At 39.7% G+C, this 20,792-nt stretch overlaps 1 protein-coding gene across 1 annotated transcript; it reads right to left on the bottom strand.

Annotated features, from left to right (window-relative positions):
* Positions 1 to 6,670: 6,670 nt before the first annotated feature.
* Positions 6,671 to 20,033, bottom strand: mtnr1al (melatonin receptor type 1A like). Its single transcript, XM_064328065.1, has 2 exons — positions 19,847 to 20,033; positions 6,671 to 8,721 (listed from the first exon to the last, which is right to left on the bottom strand). The coding sequence occupies exons 1-2, from the start codon at positions 20,031 to 20,033 to the stop codon at positions 7,952 to 7,954; spliced, it is 957 nt and encodes a 318-aa protein (XP_064184135.1). The 3' UTR covers positions 6,671 to 7,951.
* Between the last annotated feature and the right edge of the window lie 759 nt (positions 20,034 to 20,792).

Here is a 20,792-nt window from a genome sequence, read left to right as displayed (position 1 = left end):
TATTGTTACTGGTAGAGGAAATGGTTAGTTGTGAGATTCTCCCTCTTACAGTCCAATACAAGTTAATATGAATGAAAGCACAAAGGGAACAATTATTACACTGTGCAGTAATCCAGTGACACAGGAGCTCGTTTCACAAAAGCGGGGATTTGTGAGGATTTTTACTCGCAGATAGCAATAACTTGTCAAAACACGATAATGCAAATTGCAAATAGCAAGTACAAATATTACAAATAGCAAAACGTCTGATGTCACTGTAAATTATAGGCTAGGCTATATTAGGTGAACTGGGGAGATAATAATAGTTCAAATAAAATAAATCATTATGATGACATTTTCATATTATAACGTAGGTTTATAATCATAATTATAAAAGCTGAATTGTTCCATCCCAAAGATATCCTGTGAAACCTTGTCTTATGACACCTGTGACCAGTCCACGTAGAGCTGAGGGGTGCTGCAATGCGGTGCACAGATGCAAAAGTACAATGCAAAACTAAAATGAGGCAGGCGGATAAGAATGACAACCGATTTATTGAGTTGCTTGCATGAACACACTTGCAATATGATGCGTTGCAAGGGGCCTAGCCAAAACCATGAAAAACAGCCCTAGACCGAGGGGTGTCCAGATTTGGTCATAAAATGTACATACATGCAGACACACAACTGAAAGAAACATATAGACATGGATTTAGTCATTTTACCACAAATATATGAAAATGCTTGTCATACTAGATTACAGTTTTTTTTGCGGGTTATTGTATACATAATAGACCTACTCATTTCATGGTGATAGATGATCTATAGGCCTAGCTAACATTTTAAACTGGTGTTTGCAAGGTGCATTGCGGTAAAAAAGTGTTTGCCTCATTCCTTTCTCTATTATTGCATATTTGTCCCACTGAATGGGGCAAAGGGAAACTGAGTAAACAAAAACACATTTTTTATTTATCATTTCATTTATTTAATGAAAAAAGACCATCAAACACCCACAGAACCCATTAAAAACTGTCTGGTATGCACAAGTGACTTGGGAGCTTTCCATATCCCAGATCATCTGGCACACTCAATTCAAGTGTTTGAATATCTGTGTGAAAATGCAAAATAAATGGTGAACTCATATAAAACTCACAAAGGCAAGCGTCATGATGTTAGTACAAATACCAGATAACAGTGACCATCTTTGCACCCTGGTCTGTTATTGAAGCAAAAAATGATACAGTGCATGCAGCCCACTCAAGCAGCACTAACCTCTGCTACAGTATCTCTAGAAAGACCGCTGGCAAGGCTTTATTAGCTTTAAATTGGATCTCATTGATGCTTTAGAATTGCAATGCACACTGGAGCTATGCTGTGGTTTCAGATAGTGCCTCCTTCAGAAAATGTTTTAATTGAGCTCTGGGGAGGGGGTGCCTGACATGAAGGTCCAATTAACGGATAGGTCAACAAGGGAGATAACAAGTCATCATGATGAACCAACGGCCAATGTAATCAAGGCATTTCCTCAGAGAGGGTGCTCGACTTTCCCGACGTGTCCCATACTTTCACAGAGAGAAAGAGAGTTCATATAAAGTTCATGGTTAGAATTAGAAAGTACATCCGTCACTCCTGCAACAGAAAAAATCCTTTATTTAACATTTGTTCAGTTTTGGTTCAAAAAACCCCAAAACAATGGGAACACAAAAAGACCAATCTGGCGACCAAACTCTACAAAGAAAAGGGAATAACAAAAACTCGTAAACACAAACTTGTACGCACACACAGCACTGTGAACAGGCCTTTTATTGGACTAGGTGATTAGATAATAGTCCACAGCTACAGTGATTACAATGGACTGCATGTATGTTCAAAGAATCAAAACTGGAAGGAGGAAACATTAGAGATTCAAAGGATAGACTAATGCACAGAATAATGCTCAAAACACAAGGGAAGAAATTATCAGGGTAGAGTAACATAAAAATAAATAAAGTAAAATAAAACCAATTATACAACGGCTCGGCTGAATACTCGATTCTGATTGGTCCAAGGGTGGGCATTAATTCTCAGTAAAGACACCTCGGTCTTTTAACAGTTCTAAAATCAATGTGCAACGAAATGCAGCATTCAAAAGCAGTAAAAACAGCAACAGTATTCTTTCGATTTTGAATTGTTGTTACATCACCTCACCCTTTACAATGACCAATTTCACAATTGATGGCAACATTGAATCACATTTCTAGTTACTGGCTTCATTTAGAGTTGACAATAATCCCGCAAAATACTGAATCGTCCCTTATTTGGACAGTAGAATAGGTGTTCTGTATTTAAGTTGTGGCTATGGGACGCATTTTCTTCTGTATCTTTGTTAACTATTGCATTTATAGTAACCACTGTTTTGAATATAATTCAGTAGTTAGCTAGCTAGCTAGCCGGGATAAAAAGCATGCCGTGAGATCATTTTGACCTAAAACCCAGCTGAATTTCAATATTGGCTAGGTGACAAGCTAGCTGGGATTCAAACCTGGTTTCAGAGGGTCTTGGAAAAACGCTTGTCTTCACTGTGTGACCGCACCATTTTAAAGAGCAAGACAGAGTTGGGACATTAATTTGATTGAGTTATGGTTGGTTTCATGCAGTTTTCTTAAATAATGTAATGACAAAAATGACCAAAATTGGTGCTAATTGTATGGTATAAAACAAGAAGGAACTATTTTTTCTTGATGGAATCGTTGTTTTCATAGAATTAACGGCCAGAGGTTTTTGCTTAACAACGGTGCAAATAGAACTACCAACCAGAGTTTTTGAGTAACAACGGTCCAAATAGAACTACCAACCAGAGTTTTGCTCACTTTCATCTGATTAAGTCGATAAAAATCAATAAATATTAAAGTAACCATATATAGCCATTTTTGATAACATGTTGCATAAGTGGAATAAACCCCTCCGGGCTCTCCCGATATTGGAATATACTTCGGTGGTGGTTAAGCGTCCTTGGCTTCACCTCGGCCGCAGCACCACTCCCATCGTATATTATTTTCCAATAATGGGACAGCCCATCGTGGTTTATTCCTTACGTATGTGAAAATAAACACATATATAAATTAAAAGCTTAAAAATTAAAAGAAACTAAAAACACCATAGTTAAAAGCCAATATAAAAAAGTAAAATAAAAAAATAAAAATAAAAGTTTGCATTTAAAAGTGTTAACATTTGAATTTAATATTCTTAAATAAAAATGCCCTACCATGGTTGCTCTACATAAAAATCAGTTTGGCATTTATTAATAAGGAGCTTAGTTTTCTTTTTGCTGTATATATAAAGCTGGGTGACTGGAAAAATTATCAGACCGCTGTAAATGCCCAGAAAAAAAGAAAAGAAAATGCTAATGCCCTCCAAAAGTCCATTGTGTATTTCAGACTGTTTCTGAACTTAACTGAAATTGGTTGTGGGCACCTCATTATTGTCTTATTGTATCTTTATTGAAGAACCTTCAAAAGAATTACCTTATTCGATTAATTAAGTTTTGGGATTAAATAACAATTTGCCCATCATCTTTTGTTTGCTCTCTGGATTAAACTATTTTTCAATACAAACAATTATTCAGTAGTGTGAGATGAAAAATGACTTGCACATTTGTGTTAACAGAACATTCATTGAGAAATATTCTTTGATCTCAGATACAAGTCCTTGAATGAATATAATAATGATATAGTCATTGGGTGTGTCATGGTTCTGTCTTTTTGTTTCTGTTTTTCCTTTTTGGGCCACCAGATGGCGGCACTTCTCAGTTTTGCATTTCTGTTCGTTCCCTCGTTGTTTTCCACTGTGTTAATTGTATTATTGTTTTCTATTATTGTTTTCTATTATTCAATCATTGTTTTTGTTCATGACTTGTTACCCCCTCCCTCTTCGGTTTAACTGTTCTTTGAATTCACCTGTGTCTTATTAGTTTCCCTGTCTATTTAAGTTCTCTGCTTCCCTGACTCGGGTACTGGTTCCTTGTGGTTCTGACTCTGTGCTTCCGCCCACACCTCTGCCTGTTTGTTCTGACCTGACCTTGTTCTGTTCTGTCTGGGTTTTGAATTTAGAGAAGTTTTCTGTTTTCTGTGCTAAAGTTTTTTGTGTTTATCGAGCATTGCCCTGCGTGGCCTATTTTTTGGTTTCCTGATTTTTGTTACTCTTGAAAGTAAAGTGTTTATGTGAATTTTCCCTTTTTGATACCTCAAGTTTAAAAAAAAAAAATTTTTTACACTGCATTTGGGTCCTTTCCCTGAAAACCCTGACAGGGTTAATGTGTCCCTGCAGCCATCTGGTGATTATTATGATCAAGTTTGAAATACTTAACAATGAATTTTCAATCAAGCATGGTCTCGTGCTTTTAGATCATACTATTATCCTTTTTGATAGTTTTACTTTGAAGAAAAAAAAGTTTTAGACCGAGACAGCTTCAGAAAATACTCAATAACTGATATTTGAATTTTCCTTCAGATGTAAAACCCACGAGTAAAACCATTGAGTTATAAATAAATAATTTCCTCTAAAGCATTTGCACCTATCAGGTATAACATTAAAACACAGCACACACAAAAATCTTCATCCTTAATTGGACAGAATGACACAACTGAAATACAGACACTGTATCTTGAGTATCTTGAGCTTAACTAAATTATGCCGAACCACTACTTTCACTACCATTACTGAGAGAATATGTAATTGTGTACAGAGAGAATTGACTGATTCTGCAACAGCCTGCCAAGGAGCAGGTTTATGATGTTTCATTTTGACAATTATTTCTAACAGCATATTTCACATCAGGTTTGTCTTAAGCCAAAATTGTGAACCACGATTTGCTTAGTGCAGGCATTTATTTATTTTTCTTAAGCATGTGGTGTTTCATTGTGGAAAACCATTGACAGTGCTTTCAAAGGTCGTTCTTTGCAGTTTTTTAAATCACGGCAAAAACATTAAAAGAAAGGTTTGAGGGCTTAGCTCCCACATCAAACACTGTCTCAAATATACTCCACCAGTGCCATGATTGATTTTAGCTCATGGCACTCCTCCTGCTGGTTTCCCAGACATGGATTAAGCCTAGTCCTAGACTAAAAACTTTTTTCAATGGAACTTTTCATTTTAGTCTAGGACTAGGCTTAATCCATGTCTGGGAAACTGGCCCTAAATCAAGGCTTATGCAGCACATCTATGTCCTTATACCTTCTGTTGACCCATGAAGTGTCATTCCACAGATTTTGCACTGAGCAGCTCTTGGTGGTCTGGCTCATGGTACCTGGCAGAAAGGCCTCCGTCAGGTAAGGGTCTCCTGAAGATGTGTCTACCTCTCTTACTCCTCTCTTCGAGTATGACTTAAAGGTCAGGCTCCTGTACAGGGCAGCCATGTTGAGTCCCCTGCTGCTATATTTTGACAGGCAGGAAGTTTATTTTTAGGCTGCAGCCAGGGGAAACTGAAATGCTTTTTTATTTAGCTGCAATTTTATGGAAGAGTTTGTAGAAGTTCATACAAGGATACATTTCAAATCCTGTTCCTCAGCTTAACCACATTTCAGCTCACAGAAATTGCTTGCTCTTTGGACTTTAGTGCTGAGGTCAGGGGATGAATGTATTCATTGATTTAGTTCTTTCGGGTTATTTCAAATTATTTTTCAATTTGTGAATGAGTGGTACATGCATTGTGTCACTAAAGGTAACAATTCCACTTCAGAGCAATATGGCCAGTTGTAAACATTTACTTTGAGGACTTTTGCCAGCCTGTGCCTTTGAGGGGCCATAAGCAGGATTTGACAAGGTCTTGATTGAAGACTGTGATTAGTTAATTAGTTGAATAAGATGTCATAGTGCTGGGCTAAGACAGAAACCTGCACCTACACTGGCCCTTTTCAGATAAGACTGGACACCCCTGATCTACTTAATGTGTACCACTGAATGTTGGTAATACCATACGTATGACTCGTATTACGTATTACTTTTAAGCACCATTTGTTTGATCTGGTTATGGCTTTACGGATGTGGTAAGGTTACATTACGTACTCTGAAAGATCTGTATTATAGCTGGCTGAATATGTATGTTCAAATTCAAATGACCTTTAAATCAAAGTGATACCTGATAATTAGAAAAAAAAATGTTATGTTAGCACACAATCATTGGTCAATGTATTTGTTGAAGACTTGCTTTAGCACATTGTACTGAAAATCTGAGAGGTTTCCACAACATGGAACAGAACAACTTTGATTATTTATAGTGTGCAGGTCAGTGAATAAAATAACCCCTTAAATGAGACACTTTCAATGTTAGCAAGCTTGCTACCATGTTATAACCTTCACACTGCTTGTTATTATTGAGCAATCGGTGTTGCCCTATCAGCGCTACCTCTCTCAGTCGCAGGTGATCTCTGTAAAATGCGTCATGCTCACACTCACCCAGGTATCTTCCATCTTCAGAACTAGAAGTTCAAGTCAATTTGATAAAATGTAAATTTTATCATACTATTTGATGTTACATTACATTTATTTGGCAGATGCTTTTATCAAAAGCGACATATAATAAGCGCATACCAAAGGTCAATGGAATAACTAGAAAACAGAGGTCTGACAAGGTCTGATGTGATTGTTTCAATGTAAATAATGTTTTTATTGTCTGTCAAAGCATTCTTTTTTGTTTTTTTTCTTGGTTGGGATGGTATCTTTTTATGTTCTGAAAATGATGTGAACATTAACCTTTGGTGCATTTAAAATGTATACAGGTACACAAAAATGCATAAACTCCCAGACACTATACACAGTGAACATTCTTTATTAGGTCTCCTTGTGTCTGTGGGTGTGTGCATGTTACAAAGAAAAGGGTGATCCTTTACAACTGTGGATGACCAAATAATTCCTTTGTACTTGCCAATGCTAACCAGAATTCTTCATATAAAAATATGAATTTTCATAGGTATTTCAATATATCCTTCTTCGTGGAAATGTGCAAAAAACACATGACTGGTACACTATATGTCCAATATTTGCATTATTGTATATTTAGTCTTACCCAAACAATGTTTGCATGCTATGCCACACATTTCATTTCTATTAGCTGTCCCCCTGTATCTCTCTGTATGCGGTATAATATCTGGTGGAGGGTTACAAGAACTGGGAAACATCATGAGGATAAATTCACCTGCAGAATGATTTGCAGAGCATTCACTTTGCAGATGCAGCACAAAATGAAATACCCTATTTGCTCTTACATGCGCAGACTTTTAGAGAAGTACACATTTTCTTTTCACTCCTGAGTATTATCGATAAGCAACTCTGACTTGTTACTACTACTTTTTTTTGTGCACAGAACTAAGGTCCCTGCATCTTTTGTTGCTTCGATGTGCTCAATGTACACTCCAATGATTTGTAATGACAATTTTATCAAATATACACTATGATGATGTAGGAAAACCTTTCGACATGATGGAAACAGACATTCATATATTGCACTTAGCCATTTGGTTGCTATGGCTTATCTCATTGGAATAACGTATTGATTGTAACAAGGTAATTTCTTTGGAGGAAGAAATAAAATTGCTGAAGCTTAAACATATTTCTGTAGAGGAAATCTGGGCTAGGCAGCCAAGAAGAGGTATCATATTGTTAAGTGAAATTCTGTGCCTGATTGTGAGCCTTCCAGCTCTACATCTGTGATCCAATATGGCAACTATTAACAGTGAGCAGTTCCATTAAAAAGTTTCAAATAACGCATTAAAAGATATGACACCAACAGGCACCCTCACCACATAAAGCCCAAAAATAAATCAATAAGTTATAGAAGCCTAAACATAGAATGCACCATGACATTAATATTGTTATTTACATTCCATTTCTTTTATTTGAAGCCATTCATTCAGCATGCTCAATGTGACTGCCATGCTGTCCAATCTTTTTTTTTTTTTTTTTTGCTTCAGGACCGACCGGTCCATCACAGGGCCATTCAGCAGCGCAGCTTGAAGATGGCCAGCAAGATCCGTTTGTACTCCTTCCGGAAGTTGTGGTTGAGGACCCCATAGACCACGGCATTCAGGCAGCTGTTGAAGTAGGCCATGAAGTAGCTGGCAGTGAAGAGCCACTCTGGGATGGCCATGCCCAGCCGCGGGTTCAAGGCCACTGCCAGGCCGATGAAGTTCAGGGGCGCCCAGCAAACGGCAAAGAGCACAAACACCACAAACATGGTGAGGAAGTTGCGGAAGTCGTGGGGCTTGATCTTGGGCCGGTTGTCCGGCTTGACCCGTTTGCGCACCTGGATGACCAGGATCCAGATGCGCAGGTAGCAGTAGGTGACGATGCTGATGGGGAGGATGAAGTGCACAACCACCACCGTGATGGTGTACAGCGAGCTGACCGACTGGGCGAAGGTGCAGGAGTAGACCCGCGAGTCGTACTGCAGAGACTCAACAAACCAGTTAGGTACGATGGCCAGGATGGTGAGCATCCACACCAGGATGACGTAGCACACAGTGTTCTTGTTGGAGAAGAGCTTGTCGTACTTAAGGCTGTGGCAGATGTAGCAGTAGCGGTTGATGGCGATGCCAGTGATGTTGAAGATGGAACCGATGACACTCAGGCCCATGAGGAAGCCGCTGATCTGGCAGTGGATATAGCCGGCAATCCAGCCATCGTGGAAGATAGCTGTCAGCACCAGGGGGTAGGGGTAGATGGCCACTACCAGGTCTGCTATAGCCAGGCTCACCACAAAGGCATTTCCTGAGGAGAGAATTAATGGCAGAGCAGGGTGTTAGGCTCCAGGATTTTGGGTTAAACTTTCAAACTTTTAAGAATATTAGTGGCACCCAGTAAAAAATATGTGTGCACAGCCAAAAAACACAAATGCGTCATTATAAACACTTAAAACTGTATAATAAAACCACTGTTTTGACTAGTCTTGACATGCGTAGAGACGATTTCTCTCTCTTTCAGCAGCCACAGTCCTATTTGATCGCTTGGCTGCCCCTTTTGTTCAACAGTCTTATGTGCACATGGCTAACACCATAAAGGAAATCACACCAGTGTCTGAGTTAAGAAGTGTGTATGTGTGGGGGGGGGCATTATATTACATTATATTTGTGCTACCATTTTCACCAATATAATATATTTCACCCATTATTGTTAATGTTGTTCTATTCATAGATTTTCACTTGTTTGCACTAAAGACCAGATCGAAATGTTCTGAGAATCTTTTATGAGCTCTTTTCTCAAATATGTGTGGCAGCTCTTTGCATGAGAATTTATATGAACACATAAATAAGATCCAATGCAATCCAAACCAGGTGAGTGTGTTGGACAGATTTCTGAGTCTGACTCTGGGGTCCTTATCACTGAGCTGGGGCATTGGAAGAATGCCCTGTAATAGCTAACCAACATTACTTCCAAATGAACTTGGAGGCTGTTTTACAAAGCAGGATTAATGAGTTATCTTTTGGAAATAATGTGGAATAAGTTTTCCAGTTCCATGCAAAACTTCCAGAAACTTAATCCCCCCATACAGCAGACTTCTGGGTGTTATCCTAGTTATTCATTAAGCCATGCCCTGACCAAATAAATCAAACTTTTCTAAGTAAAATTTAACACCATGATTGGATGAAATAAGACTAATCACACAAGGGGTCAATGGATGTATCATAATCCTATAAATATGCTTTAGAGAGGAGTGTGTGAATAATTAACATGAATAAGACATATTTTAAAATCATTTTTACAGTGGAGGGCTTTTTATTTTCTTTGGAAGGCTGATGTAACATTGTTGCACTTTCCAGTTACATGCAAAGTACAGGGGTTTTTAGATCTACAATTGTGCAGTTTAAGGAATGTTCATGAGGTGAATATGAGGTGAAAAGATATAATACACGAACACAAGGTTTATATTGCTACAATTGTCGGAGTAGGCAACTACACATATGTGTTACGTCCCAAAAGCCAGCCCAAGTTCTAATAACCGGGGAGTACAATGGACAGTAACACAACAAATGCCACAAACCGAACAAGGATCGAAATCTACATACAATAACCAAAAGATGAGATTTATTACAAACACTAATACAAAATAAATACAAGCATATTACCATGTGTAGGTTAACAGGATGGTTCAGGCAGAAAACAGGCCAGAGCTAGGCTATTCCTTATCTAAAAGAAAGCAGTGTTAAAACCTCACAAAACAGAAACATAAAACAAACCTAACTGTGGGGGTATGTATAGAAAGCCCTTAAATAATATTGTGAAACCAAAGTGTATAAAAATGCCCTTAAATAAAACCTGAGAATGTGCACTTTGACCACATGTGAATTCTTTGATTCTGAAATACAAGTCAAATCATGAAAAAATATGTCTTTGTACAAATCATAATGGAGCTCATTCTGTATAACCACTCATTCCTTATTCTACATTTTCAGATTATAACAGTCCCCTATACACTGCCCGGGAGCCAGCATTTCCTTTTCTCAAAGTCCGCTTAAGGGTCACACTCTTTTTTACCTTCTCTTTAATCCCTTTTCACCAATTGCAAATGGTATCACAATCACTTATCATGGTCTGACAAGCAGTGACATTGAATAAGATGGCTTCAGCTCGCTATCACAAATGGAATAGGATTTCACATTACCTGAAGCCCAACTTGAAGCAAGCCCGCGTTTTTGAAAGCAGCTTCCTTTAACATCTACATGGTTCCCATCACAAGCATTAACTAAACTCATATTCAGTTGTTTGAAGCATGATGAGGCAATATTGGTGACATGGCTGCAGGCAATTTCATTAACTTTTTTTCCCACGGTGTGCAGGAACTGGTGCCGTGGGCTATGCATGGCAAATTGTGGTCACTCACTCACTCACTCACGGACGACTTTTCAGGGACGTTTTGTGGGACGCATGCGCAGGTGGTGCTTTGTTTAGTAGGACGCATGCGCAGGTCGTACGGCACAACATTTTTAAGCACAGCTTTATTGCCTAACGTTACTTTAGCTAACCCAAACATGTTCACGTTTTGTCTACTTTAGCTAGCCTAGTTAGCGCGTACGAATCACTTACTTTAGTTAACCTAGTTAGCGCGTACGTATGCTAGCTTGCACGCATGAGTACGAGCTAAGGACACACAGCTACAACCACCGATACATGGACAAACGTAGGACAACAAATTTCTGTGATAAGTAAATGAGAGAAATGTTAATTTTATTAATGAGAATTATTTTATACAGCAACAACAAACAATTTTAAACAATTAGATGCATTTCAACATTAATATGTGTAGCACTGATAACAGTGTAAAATATGAACTATGAAGTAGTAATCAGGTGCCAGGTACATTAAATGCCTTCTAATATGTCCTAATGCACTGTCAGTATTGCCATGGTAGTGCTCTTCCTCAAGTGCTTTTGTTGCTTTTTTACAGGGAAAGTGAATAAAGTGGTGGAACAGCTATGGTGTTCAAGCATCTGAGCACTCAGCTTGGAATGGACTCCACTCACAGTTTCAGCCCCGTAACACTGCGAGCCTCGCCCTCTTCTGCAGGAAAGGAAAAACCCTTCATCTGGGAACAGACTGAATGCGCTGGGAGCCAGTGGACTGAATTGCATTACACAGAGGCGGGGCGGGGCTTTGACGTGCTTTCATGCGCGCACGTGCAAAATTATCGCTTCCCGTGACCGCGGCCATTTCCAATCGCCTGCCGGGAAGTGCGGGGGAGTCATCCGAAGCGTGCGGTGCGGGTGGCCTGCATCACGCGCTGCATTTTTATCTCAGACAGGTGCTGCCAGGTCATGCTTCTTCCAACAGTGCATTTCACACATGGTGGGGGGGGGGGCTTGGGGGGGTTGGGGGTGAGGGAGGGATTGGTATTGATAAATCCATCCTTTGCTTTTACCATTTTTTCTTTGCACAGCGCCTCTTGTCTTTTCTGAGGGGTTTTGCAATTGTTATTGCTCATGGTCGGCTGCTTCCTTCTAATAATTCAGAGGAATTGGCTGTAAGTGGCTTAAGAGGGCACTGGTGCATGTTTCGGGTGAAAGCTGTATATCTGTGGTAAGAGCTACAGTAATCTTTTGTAATGAGAGCATAAGAGCACTCCACCTCAAATACATAATTCATGTACATGGAAAAATGCTACGGACGATGATCAGAATTTTTATTTGAACCTCCATCTCCCTGCTCCAAAAGCACATCGTCAGTGCTGGAGAAAATATGATGTCATTATCAGAAAAAATTTGAATGTACGCACAGGACATTGTGGCTATGAAACCACTGCCAGGGCCACATCTTTATCCAGACTAGCTCTGTGGTGCCACCCCAGGTTCCCCAGAGAGTAAAATGGCTGGTGTCCAAGGTGGAGGAATGTCTGACATGTGAAAGATGCTGTGGCAAACACACCTGCCACAGGCCACCGAAGTGGCTTTCTTTGGGGCCCTCCAGCACAGAGACACAGGGAGAAGATGTTAAAACAGTCCACATTTATTCCACGAGGGTTTGGCAAGATGGTAACGCCAAATGAGCAGATGTTAACCCTGTCATGACGGAAGCTCCTGATGTGGGTGGGGATGGCAGATTTAACCTGTGCGCAGTGATTACCTCACTACGCACAGGTGCAGCCACTCCTGTTCCTGGGTCCAATTAGCCTGGCCAATTATCTAATTATTAACCAATTATCCAATTGGCCAGGTCTAATTAGCTTGACCCAGGGCAGGTGTGGCTGCTTAAACCAGCCATCCCCACACCACATACCCCCAACGCCAAACTGAGGCCAGGGAGAATCCCTGGCCGAAGCCTACTCCCCCCACCCCCACCCCCACCCCCACACTCCCAACAAAGCCAAAGACAACAAACAAAAACAAAACACTCCAAACACGCTAAAAAATTAAATAAAAAAAAGTCAGGGTGGGTGGCCCCGGAACAGTCCAGTACATGCGGTGACCCTCCTTCGGACGACCAGGCAGCCCTTCTTCCTCCTCCCTCCTGGAGCACGGGAAGTCCTGGGCTGCTCTGCTGGCTGGTGGGGGCGTCACCGGCTTGGGCTGTTCCAGGGGCTGTGGTGGGGTGGCTGGGCTGGTGGGCTGGTGGACTGGCCTTGTGGTGCTGGGGACCAGGAACCCTCGTGGCTGTGGTGGCCGCCAGTCGGCTCTGCTGGCGGGCGGCTGCAGGCTTATCCCCTCATGGGCTCCGGGCAAACCAACCAGGCCAAAACAAAGAGCTAAAAACAACCAAACGGACGAGAAAGGAAGCAAAACGGCGCGGCCACCGCTCGTGCGCCGCCCGTGGCTGACCCGCCTTCCCGGCCAAGTCCAGCTCACGGCGCGACCACCTCTCGTGCACCGCCCGTCGCTGACCTGCCTCCTCGGCCAGGTGCAGCTCCTCAGCGTCCCAGCTGAGGATTGCCTCCTTCCCCTCCCTGGTCATCTTCCGCTCCCCATTTTTGGCCCGGAGGATCCGCCCGAAGCCCTGTCGGGAACACCTCAGCCGCCCCTCCTCCAGTGTGCTTCCTGGCTGGCCCTCCTGTGCCTCTTTGCTGTGCTGGAGGAGCCCCACGTTGGGCGCCACTGTGGCAAACACACCTGCCACAGGCCACCGAAGTGGCTTTCTTTGGGGCCCTCCAGCACAGAGACACAGGGAGAAGATGTTAAAACAGTCCACATTTATTCCACGAGGGTTTGGCAAGATGGTAACGCCAAATGAGCAGATGTTAACCCTGTCATGACGGAAGCTCCTGATGTGGGTGGGGATGGCAGATTTAACCTGTGCGCAGTGATTACCTCACTACGCACAGGTGCAGCCACTCCTGTTCCTGGGTCCAATTAGCCTGGCCAATTATCTAATTATTAACCAATTATCCAATTGGCCAGGTCTAATTAGCTTGACCCAGGGCAGGTGTGGCTGCTTAAACCAGCCATCCCCACACCACAGATGCACAGTCAGAACATGGAACATCATACCACAGGAAAACTATCTAATTCACAAATGCACTCAGATTTAAGATTTTCCTCACGTTAGAATAAGGCTTCCGGGCAGGCATGTGCAAAGATGGCCCCCTGCCCTTTGGGCTGCTGTGATTTTTTTTAACCACAGGTGCCCTTTGCGATAACAATTTTTCTCCCCAACCTCCAACCGCCCTATTTTGGCTATAATGTATATCCCAGCATCATGTTGGCCTTTTTTACTGCTATAGCACAGTGCCTAAAACCTGAAAGGCTTCGATCAACTATTATTCCCAAGTCTTTTTCCAAACTGAACACATGCTAGTTTTGTTTCTCCCATAAAGTAATCATACCTAATGTTTTTGTTTCTCACATGCAGACCTTTACATTTGGCTATATTGCATTTAATTTGCCAGGTTTCCACTCACTTCTGGATTCTGTTCAAATCTTCTTGGATAACATTAAAAGATACCAAACTGCTGAAGTTTTATATCATCTGCAAATGTTAAAATCTACTACTTAACTAATGTTCAGTTATCTGTAGGTTATTATCTATTTCAATATTTACACCCAGGTTCTACATTAAACTACTGGCAAGCCTTTAAACATAAAAATAAACATTTCAATTGTAAAAATGCATTGCAGGAGTATGCATATGAATTATATGTGAAATTTGGTGAACAGCATTGATGTGCATAAACTCATAAATGTGCATGAGGTCAACTATTCATAGAACTTAGTGTCTTCCTTGGTAATCTAAAACATGGCACTCTCCACAGAACTACATGATATATTAGCTCTACATGGCAGCATAAAACCAGTCTTATTGGTGGGTCCAGTGAGGGAACATAGTTTGGTGTCTTAGGAGCTGAGGATTGAGCCACAGGGCAGAGGACAGTTCTGTGAATGAATTATTTCGCTATCTCTCTGGTCTTCAAAAGTAGGGCATAGCCAAAAGCAGGCAGAGTTATTGATCTGATGAAGGGCAACTGTTAAGGAGAGGTCACAGGCATGCACTATGTCCATATCCTCCAGTGATCCATGTTAAGTGACAGCCCGTTGATTAATCTACAATCATCTGCTGTAAATTCATTAATGCTCATCAGGCGTTAGGTAATGAATTTATATTCTCACTTAAGAATGCAAAGTAAATTCTGATGAAAGTAATGCATCAGTTCCATCAGAGTGGTTCTGCCCTGGAATGAATGATGACAATTATGAGCCTAATGCTGGTCCATTTCCCCCCACTAAAGCAGCAATGCACATTCCCTTAGAAGCATGCTTGGTGAGTTATTTTCAATGACAGGCAAAATGCAGTCAAGGAATCTTTCATTATATGTAAGCTCCATGCATTGCCACATCCATGTCAGGCTGCTCTCTTGAATCATTGATAAACTAGTCCCATTCAAGTGAAAGGATGCTATGACCATCATCCATGTAGTAAGTATGGACTGTATAGATTATAGTCACCCTCTATGTTACCCATTAACTGGGGTGATCTTGCTTTTTTCTTAAATGAAATTGAAAAAAACATTTTTTTTTTTTTTTGCTTCTTTGAGGTTTATGCTGCTCAAAACACCAGGGAGCATCACATTACCTCAAATCGCCTCAGCTGAAGATGTTAACTGGCCTGCATTTGTTGGACATATACCTGTTTTTGCACTACTGGCACTGAAGTTAAATGGATTTATTTGATGCCAAGGTCCTAGAGAGCTATTTTCTAACATGCCAGCAATTTCGCCTTCAGGGAATGATTCAAAGAGATTAACAAGTACAACACTATGCAAACACAATTTCATTATGGAACAATGTAAATGTTAATTTACACGAGAGCTGAAATGAGTGTTGATGCACATTCTCTACTGCATACAGTACTATTCATTTTTAAACAGAATGTTAGTGACAAAGACATAAACTGACAGGTATTGTCACTTTAATCAGACACCCACACGTCACAGAATTTCTCAGACCCTCCCTGAAAGAGATAGTATAGTTATTTGGGAAGGATTTTGAAATACAGATAAATCTGGTTTAATATAATATAAATACAGCACCCATCATTTTTTTAAATCCACCAAGACCTAGATTTTATGACCTAGGCCTAACATATACAGGTTTTCTTGTCAAAGACAAATATTGTGTCAAGATAACCCTAATCACATGAACAGATCATTCTGTCATGTTTGAATGGCAACTGGCAACGTACTTAACCGAGCACTAGTGTAAGATTGTAATAAGAACTACTTTAAATAAACATTTCAATCATGTTTCAGCTGTTTGTCATTAATAATTAATTAATTATTTAATTAGTCATTTATTTAGCTCCTTATTAACAATTTTCCAAAAAGAATGCACATAGAAATAAATAAATAACAATAAGGCATTAAATTAAAAGGAAAACAAATATTGATCGAAAAGGTGTAGGCTGAAGCTTTAGCTTATTATACCTACCCTTTTTACATAACATATTCTAATAGGCAACCCTTTCACTACAAGGTTTAGGCTATACATAAACAAAACATAAACAAAAACAAAAGTTCCAAACGTTTCATACACAATAATAATCATACCTCAGTTTTATATTTGTTTACCTCATTTTTTTAAAACATTTTTTTTTAATTTGCAAAGTGAACTACACATTCTTAATTCCTTGTCACAACTATTCCACAAGTTAACCCCTTTGACAGATATACATCTATTCTTTATATTTGTCCTTACCCTTGTTTTTTTAAACATACCTATTCCCCTAAATTCAAACTGGCTCTCTCTAATTTCAAACAACTTCTGAATACAGTTAGGAAGCAAATTATTTTGTGCTTTGTACATTATCTGTGCAGTTTTAAGATCAACTAGATCACAAAATTTTAAAGCATGTAAGTTAATAAATGTGCGTTGGTTGGTTTGTAATAATCCGATCGATTTACAATTCTTATAGCTCTCTTCTGTAGCATGAAAATTGGATTAGGATAAGTGGGTATAGATAATGGATGGATGGATGTTATGAATATGAATAACTTTAAATCATATTCTCAACTCATTATCTTAAATCAACTTTACCTTTGACTACTGTAAATTGCATCATGATCTCAATATACTTTCCTCTAAATTGTCAGAAATACATGGCATGTCATTTATTTGAAGATGATACAGCATCAACTGAAACAAATCAACCAACAGTAACAAACAGTCTGTGAATTTTCAAAGTACAGACTGGTTTTTAATTTTACCAGGGTGCCGATATGATTTTTCAAGCAACCACACAAATTACTGGGGGTGGTCCTTGTGTACTCTGACCTGAGAAAAAGAAATTTAGTCAGACCAGACCACATGTTGTAAAACCTGAAATTCAGTAAACTGACAAAATTACCTTTGTGGATTTTTATTCTTCTTCTAATTGTCCCAAAATGTTCTTTGCATTGTCCAAGCAATGACACAGTCATGATTGTGAATTGAAATGAAAATACACTGAAATAATCATACTTCTTCTCCCATTCACACCATTCATGACACAGACAGCATACCACTGGACAGGACAAATAGATATCTCTAGAAACTCCCAAATTGAAAGCTGGTGTCTTCACTTTATGAGGAAAGGCCATTCAGCCCATCTAGGCATGCTATTTACTAAGAACTACAGAGTTTTCAGCAGGGTATCAAGTGTGGACAAGAATACCCCAAGGATTCCCCACACAAACATAGCTCGGCAAGCGGTTCCCAGCATTGATCCAACTCTGTAAAGAAATGCTTCCTGATATTCATGCAGAATTATCCTTTCCCTAATTCGCACCTTTGCCACCTTTTACTGATTGAACCCAATGTGAAAATTCTCGAGCAGTTCATTTTTTGTAACCGTACTGAGAAATTATTTTGGCTAACTTTTGTTTTGGTGTCCTGGGTCACATATCAGAAAACACTTTTGGCAGCAGTACTGAGCAACACCTAGGGCAAGAAAAGATGTTTGATGCCCATCAACAGACTAATATGTGTGGCACAGTTTAGCAGAATCCAGCAAATACTGGGAAAACCAGCATGAGGAAGAAAAACAAATAAATAACAAGTAAAGGAAGACAGAAAGAAATGCCCAATTATATTATTTTGATGCATCTAAATACTTTCACAACTCCAGTTCCGAGGTCATCCTCCAGTACCACTACCATTATACAACAACAGCTTTTCCGGGCTTTCAATTCTTTTTTCTTTCCTTGGCTTACAAGGCGTGGGCTATCTGTGGCAGAAATGTGGCATGGCAGGAAGCATTGTGTAAGATGTAGGGAAAAAAAACAATCAATTGCATCTTACAAATGTTTTCAATTAAAATAACACATAGCAAGGAAATGTCTTTTCATACACTGCAAGTGAATGAATTGGTGAATTGGAAGAAGTATTTCTGAGGTCTGGGAAATACAATAGGATGTCATCTGGCAGTGCTGAAAAAGCTGGCAGATTAACAGATGCTTGCAGAAAGGAGTTTATCAATGGTTGCACACTGACCTTGACATCATCAAAAGAACAGCCACTGATGTTTTTTGAAAGTGAATATGCCTATGCACAACACACTGGCAATGACCAACTCAAGACAACTGAAAGCAACAGTAAAATACCATTTCAGTACATTGAGAATAGCAGACAATTGTATCTTCATCTGTTACCCTACTGTTTCCCAACCTTTGTACTGATTGGTTGGAGAGTGGTGCCGCATGCATCCCAAAATGAATCATCATAGGCTCAGCAACATGGAAACACTTGATAGCTCTTACCTCAATAGTATACCCTAATGCAAAGGTCTAATCCAATGATCTTCATTCCTAGTCCTAGTGGGCTGCAGGGTGTGCTGGTTTTTGTTTTCGCCTTAATATCACCAACCAATTCAGACCCAAGAAACGAGGTGAGGTGAGTTAACTGCTTTAATTGATCAATTAAGTTCCAGGTAAAAAAAAAAAAAAACAGCTGACCCTGTCGCCTGCCAGGACCAGGATTGAAGAGTACTGACCTAATAATCCATGGGGAAAAAAGAATCCTGCAAATCCAATTTTAAAATATAATTCCTAGCAACACAATATTAAACGATACAACCCAAAAAGAAGATGGAGCATTAATATAAATGGTATGTTGCCAAATGGAATCATGACAACACACTACAAGTGCCTATTGTACAAATGACAGCTGCGCAACAAGCTATATATATACGTATATAGCCATATATTTGGCTACACAGCTACACCTGGCTAAGAAAAAATATTTCTGTTCAAATATTTTTGCTACTTTTTGGAGAACTTATTTTCTTGCAAAATGATCTGCCATCCACAGGTTTTAAAAGACATGCCAACAGCATAATTATTTATTGGAGGTTGGGGGATGAAGAAAACATCAATTGTCAAATGACAGTTAAACTGTGGTATGTAGGAACTAACAGTTGAAAAAAAGCTTACCACAAAACGTAAAAGAGTGAGCTTTGAAAATGATATTTAAGATCAGGTAGGCTACCAAAGAAAGTGTAGTATAGGTATTTAAGAAAAAAATATTTAAAATAGAAAACATGAAGAAAAGACTAGAAAGGCTAATCAGCAAGATGTTCAGTCCCTTTAGTGCATGCAGGTAAAATTGCAAGTAAACGGACAAGTAATTTGAAAGACACCGTGGGAGCACCAAAAGTTAGCCGATGGAAACTAGTGAAACCTTTGACTAATATCTGATTGTCTGATTGCTCACAGTTCACACTTTGATATATAAGAAACCAGTATACGATCTATGTCTCCGTAAAAGACTAAGTGTAATAAATTAGCATATATACTTATGGTATTAAAATTAACATAAACAACACAAACACCTTGAAACTTATTTTATTAGCGTAGTGACGTGGTTATAATGAAGATGAACAGAGAGGTTAGAAAAACATTTCTTGTGACGTGGCAAAATAAAAGCAAAACTAACACTTTTACCTGCTTTCCTGAGTTTCTTGTTTCTGAAGACAGAGAAGATCACCAACAGGTTGCCCAAAATATCGACCACCATCGTGGTGATGAGGACACTGGCCAGTACGGTTACCACCCAGGGGAATGGGAGATCCTGGTAGCCCCCGTCTCTAGATGAAATGTTTTTCAACGGGGAATTACTTCCCTCGGCCATCCTCAGTTCATCTTCCGACGCATGAGGCAGGTAAGAATGACAGTGTCCTCACGCTGATTTGCAGCCAATATGCTGAATGAAAGTGCTATCAGTGAACGCATAACATATTTGATTGCTTTCGATATTTTTTCAATCGCCACAAGTTGGATCCAACTACAAGCAGAGTACACCAAGCTTAGTAACAAAATCCTACATTTCGTAACATACTGGCAGCAATAAAACCGAAACGTTCCCTCGCACAATATCTATAGTCTATTATACGCGATACAATCACGAGACCTAAGGACTGTGAACAGAATAACGATTTTATATCTGTTGAGCACCAATGGGCACTTTTCTTAAGTAAACTGAATCAACTTCAAAATGCAACGACTATCCTCAATTTTTCCGGTGAAATAATAACAAGCGGACGTCTATTAGGTCGATTTTCCTCAGTCATTGCGTTTAGATTTACACGAAATGCAAACTGATCATTTTCAATCCAACTCAAAAGAATGATTCTTGAAGTAAAATAAAAATGCCCGTTTTTATTCTTCATCTACTACAAGTTTAATGAAACATTGTCCTTTACACTGCTCTTCAATTGTAGTACATTTTCTTTTTTTCCTTTTTCTAGGACTACCGGTGTAGTGTACCATTGTATAGTAACCCACCGTCCACGAGTTTGGAAGAAGCAGCGGCGCTGTACCCATTCACAAGTACGGTCCTTATTCATGGTTTTCCGTCATTCATCCCTTTCCTGCAATTCGTTCATTCATA

This window comes from Anguilla rostrata, chromosome 3 (assembly GCF_018555375.3).
Source record: "Anguilla rostrata isolate EN2019 chromosome 3, ASM1855537v3, whole genome shotgun sequence".
Lineage (NCBI taxonomy): Eukaryota > Metazoa > Chordata > Actinopteri > Anguilliformes > Anguillidae > Anguilla > Anguilla rostrata.
Note: the sequence above shows the minus strand (reverse complement) of the source record. Positions and strands in the feature narration are given on the sequence as shown.

Excerpts from the sequence above, each read along its gene's own strand:
- mtnr1al (XM_064328065.1), bottom strand. The coding sequence starts at position 20,033 with ATGGCCGAGGGAAGTAATTCCCCGTTGAAAAACATTTCATCTAGAGAC. Across the intron at positions 8,722-19,846 it reads CAAGAAACTCAGGAAAGCAG|GAAATGCCTTTGTGGTGAGC; the intron begins GTAAAAGTGTTA and ends TTCTCTCCTCAG.